The sequence below is a fragment of the Engraulis encrasicolus genome, chromosome 4 (genome assembly GCF_034702125.1).
Source record: "Engraulis encrasicolus isolate BLACKSEA-1 chromosome 4, IST_EnEncr_1.0, whole genome shotgun sequence".
Classification (NCBI taxonomy): Eukaryota; Metazoa; Chordata; class Actinopteri; order Clupeiformes; family Engraulidae; genus Engraulis; species Engraulis encrasicolus.
This window is the reverse complement of record NC_085860.1, coordinates 41,020,008-41,025,007: the sequence shown is the minus strand read 5'-3', so window position 1 is coordinate 41,025,007 and position 5,000 is coordinate 41,020,008. Positions and strand designations below refer to the sequence as shown.

The 5,000-nt window shown below is 46.5% G+C and overlaps 1 protein-coding gene across 1 annotated transcript in view; it reads left to right on the top strand.

The window, feature by feature from the left end:
- cfdp1 (craniofacial development protein 1) overlaps positions 1-5,000 on the top strand; it is a 63,311-nt gene that overhangs the window by 40,293 nt on the left and 18,018 nt on the right. Inside the window, exon 6 of the mRNA XM_063197428.1 lies at positions 2,989-3,153. Coding sequence (XP_063053498.1) covers positions 2,989-3,153 — 165 coding nt within the window. The remainder of the gene's footprint in view (positions 1-2,988; positions 3,154-5,000) is intronic.

Here is a 5,000-nt window from a genome sequence, read left to right as displayed (position 1 = left end):
TTATTGCCCCTCAGGAGCTGGGTGATGTCTTCTGGTTATCTGCCTGTGTGTGTGTGAGTGTTTGTCTGCGAGCGTGTGTTTGCGAGTGTGTGTGTGCCTGCGTCTCCTCTTTCCCTGTGCTCTCAGTGCTGGGTTTGCACCCTCGGCTCCCATCCTCAGTTTCTCTCCTCTGTGTGTGTGTGTGTGTGTGTGTGTGTGTGTGTGTGTGTGTGTGTGTGTGTGTGTGTGTGTGCGTCCTGTTGTTGTGTCCTCGGCTGTGTCCTCATTTCCCCTCCTCATGTTTGGCTCCCAGGCTTTCTTCTTGTCTGGCCCAGGCACCCATGGGCTCCTAATCCCTCCCTGGCTCAAAAGCAGACTGATATGAACACAGAGAGACCAGGAGCTCTGTGCTGTGGTGGCAGACTGAATGTGAACACACCGAGGGTTTCTTTTTATTCTCCTAACGCCCGTCCTCAACCTGTGTGTTTGTGGCCTCCTCGTGCCTCTCTGATGCCCCGCCTCTGTGGACAAAGACGATACCGTTTCCCCGCGTTCCGCCCAGCCACAACGACTTTTGGGGGACTTTTCCCCATGAAACATCCCCATTGCTAATGAGAAAAATGACCTTTTAATTGCGCTTTTGCGAAATATTGAATTGAACTTCTGTCATCAATGACGTCTTTTCGACAATGACGTCATCACGAGGCCACAAGCAGCACAAGGGAGGACGGGAGTTAGGAGAATGGAAAGAACACAGAGACCAGGAGCTCTATGCTGTGTCTTTCCTGACTGCCTCTCTCTCTCTCTCTCTCTCTCTCTCTCTCTCTCTCTCTCTCTGTATGCGTGTGTGTGTGTGTGTGTGTGTGTGTGTGTGTGTGTGTGTGTGTGTGTGTGTGTGTGTGTGTGTCTGTGTGTGTCTGTGTGTGTCTGTGTGTGTGTGTGTGCTTCCCTTCACAAGTATCTGAGCCCTAGTTGAGTTGTTCCTGGTAAGCCAGTGAGCATGTCATATGCAGACAACCACAAACACACTTCCTAAACTAAATTGCAGACTGGAGATGCACATTTGTCTGGAGCACCATGGAGTTTTAGAAGTGGAAGTATGTTGACTTCATTCATCGCTCTTTCGTTCTTTCATTCTTTGTCTATATCTCTCTCTTATACACACAAAAGTGTGTTAGTGTGTGTGTGTGTTGGGGGGGATTACAGGGACAATACCATCTCTGACTTGGCACTACCTAAAATGGCTAAATCTGAAGCTGCTCAGCAAGGTGACTGTCCACATGATTAATTACCCTTAGCTCAGTGATGTGGCAGGTGTGCATTTGCCTTTATTTCAACACCTGTACAGCTAGAGTGTTCAGAGTGCTCATGTGGGAGGCCATGGCATAGCCCAGTGGCTAAGGATCTGCACACTGCTTGCAAAAGACTTAATTTATTAGGAGCAACGTTTCAATCATAGATCTTGATGCCTGAAGAAGATCTATGATCGAAACGTTGCTCCTAATAAATTAAGTCTTTTGCAAGCAGTGTGCAGATCCTTTCCCGCTCCTACATGTGACAGTTTTTTGATTTGGCACCTGCTGATGCTTTTTTGCTGGATGTGCGCACTTTCCACTACACTCTATAGCCCAGTGGCTAAGGATCACTACACTCTATAGACCAGTGGCTACCAAACTGGGGGTCGGGACCCCTAAGGGGTTCGCAGAGGTACTGCGGGCAGTTTTCATAAAACCCTGTATATGTGCTTATATAACCTTTCCATATATTGTTTGTAACAATATTAACGTCAAGGGGTTGTAGATGATGAAACATGATTGGGGGATTTACATTAAAGTTCAGCAAAAATATGTTTTTGCATTTGGAAGTAAAATTGCAGGTAGGGGGTCACGAAAATATTCTTAAGCTACGTTCACACACGTCGCTGCAAGTTACTAGCTTCTCGCTCACTCGCCTGGTAGCCACTTGCTCATGGAACGTTCACAAAACGTTCCTGTGGCTTTAACTGCCAATGCACAGACGAGAAGTACCGAACTCTGTACTCGCTTACTCGCCTCGCTCAAAGTTAAAATATTTTCAACTCGGGACCCGCCCACATCGCAACGCTTGTACACTACTCGCCTCCTTGTCTCGCTGGGACACATAGACATTGTATTGACTGTTCTCGCTGAGCGAGTAAATAGCAGCGACATGTGTGAACGAGGCTTTAGGTCCGAAAGGGAGTAGCCACTGGTGTAGCCTACATTGTGGTCAGATAGAGGAAGTTCACTTAAAGGCGTTGAGGCCACATGAAAACATAGATCTTCTGTTAATGTCTCTCTTCCCTTTATGTTGCCTACAGTATGTCTCTGTTCCCTTAATCTAGTATGATGCAGTCATCTCTATGCCTATGCAATACCTATACAATTTTTTGTAGGAAAGATGTGGTTTACTTTTCCCCATGGCTGTTTATTGGGGGTTACGAATGTGTCATTTGCCTTTTCCCACCCCTCCGCCCACGCTCTCTGATTGGAGCCCAAGATCTGGTACCTTCGTTGAGGGATAGAATCCATGCTGTCTGTCTTTCCCGATCAGAAGGATTGTGCAAAGCAGCATGGGATTTCCCAGGCTAGGGTATGGGCAATGTGTCATCTGTTGTTGTTGTTGTTAATTGTAATGCTACTGTTGTGTCCATATGATGGCTCATGTAGACCTGATCTTGTTGGGGTGTGCGTGCGTGCGTGTGTGCATGTGTGTGTGTGTGCTTGTGTGTGCTTGTGTGTGTGTATGCACCTGTGTCTCCTCAATGTGAAGCAGGCAGCTCTGGGGGGCATGGGCAGTGTGCTGAGTCATCTGTTTTCATTAATGCTAAATCAGGTCTGACATCTCGTGTGTGTGTGTGTGTGTGTGTGTGTGTGTGTGTGTGTGTGTGTGTGTGTGTGTGTGTGTGTGTGTGTGTGTGTGTGTGTGTGTCTTATGTGTCTATGATGTCTCATGTATACCTGGTGTGTGTGTGTGTGTGTGTGTCCTCAGTGTGAAGCGCGCGGCCCCGGGGGGAATGGGCAGTGTGCTGAGCCGCCTCGGAGGCAAGAAGCAGAAGATGAGCACCCTGGAGAAGAGCAAACTGGACTGGGACACCTTCAAAGATGAGGAGGGCATCGGCGACGAACTGGCCATACACAACAGAGGCAGAGAGGGGTGAGTAGGCCTGATGGGGGGGATGAAAAGAGGGATGGAGGGATGATGAATCGAACTACGCTGTCTGCTAGCGGAGGTAGCAGAAGAATTTTTGCCATGAATTTGCTTTATTCGCCCTGGAAGTGACATTGACATGTTTGATTTTGCTAATCACATAACGACTCTGGCTTGACAGCCTGGGACATTCAGAGATGTGAACATTCCAATTGGTTTTCGCCGAACCGGGTCATAGCTCATTACCATAATATTAGCTTGACTTTAATCGTTAAAATTTGCTTTGGTCGCTCAGTTCGCTTCGCCCCTGGCGAATTCGCTCTGCTTGCCCAGTTCGCTTTCCCTCCATAGAGAAATAATGACTTGCGTCGCTCTTGGTATGAACAAGAGATTAGGGTTTCTGTCTGCCTGTGATCTCATCGCCGGTGATTTCACTAATAAGCTGGTCAATCGGGCTTTAGGGATGTGGTAATCAGGATCAAAATGTGGCAGGGTGTCTACATTCTGCACCCCAGTTTTCCACCTCTGATCAGCAATGAGAGAGAGAGAGAGAGAGAGAGAGAGAAGTGGCGGTGAACGGAAGAGAGACAGAGGGAGATAGGGAGGGATGAAGGGTTGTGAGTAAGTTGGACGGAGGGATTGAGGCATGTACCTAGTGTGGTAATGGCAATAGTGTGGTAACAACACAGAAAGAACATGTTAAGAGTGCCAATTGGTGATTTTCACAATGTCACTGGGCGCGGGTTCCCGATGGTGCTGCCCCCTTGCTGATACCACCCTGGGTGTCTGGCAGCAGGGCCGGTTCTGGCTTATTTGGCGCCCTAGGCGAGTTTGAGTTCTGACCCCCCCCCCCCCTTTTTTTTTTATACCTTACAGAACACAACAGTAATACCGGTAGTAAGCTTAACTAAATAGCATCAAGAACAATAACTGTTTTGCATCAAATGGATTTCTGGTTCTTTTGGACAGCCGACCAACACATCAGATTGAGTCGCATGAAAGTACCTTCACTGTGTGGTGTCTTGGATGTAATGGTGGTGGTGCCCCCAACCCCAGATGAGAGGGAGGTTATCAATGTGTTTGAATTGTAAAATGGAATTGAAATGCCAGGAGAGTGGTACAGTACATTTGCATGTCAAATGCATGTGTAGACAATAGGCCTACCAAGGAGGTCTGCATTGATAGCCTATCTACACTACCTACAGCATCACAAAGCATGGCAGCATAACAATTTTAATAAGCTACACATTTGTGCTGTTTATGATTCCAAACCAATTTCATTTCTGTACTGGAAATAGTGGTGCATTTGTGAGTAGGAGAATGAGAAGGGGGCTATCTATGTGTTTGAACCGGAGGGACAGGGTGAGAGAAAGGGAGAAAAGCTGTCACGCTTTTGAATTTCATAATATACAAAATATAGTAAATAGCCTCACTTGTCTGCAATACTACATCACTCAGCATGAAAACATGCTGTGCATGGTTCTATTACATGATTAATGTAGGCCTATATGTCATTCTGGTCTGGAAACAATGTTTTTTTTTAAGCTTACAACAAGCAGGTAATTTATTCAAGTGGATGGAAGGAGATATGGCAGCTAAACTTGTTTTAAACATGGCACCAGTCTTACTTTACATTGCTGGTCAACCTAAGCAAGTATTATGATGTCAGGTGGGTGTTAGTGAGTAGGCTACTAACAGCTACTTTACTGGATTTCATTGCTTGGCATACTTGGCTAATGTTAGCATGCTAACTAGCGATTTCTCAGATCAAAAGCAAAGCTCTTTTTCCCTCTAATTCCAAACAGTAGCCTCATAACTATTAGGCTTTACATTACCACAAACGGTTGCTGATT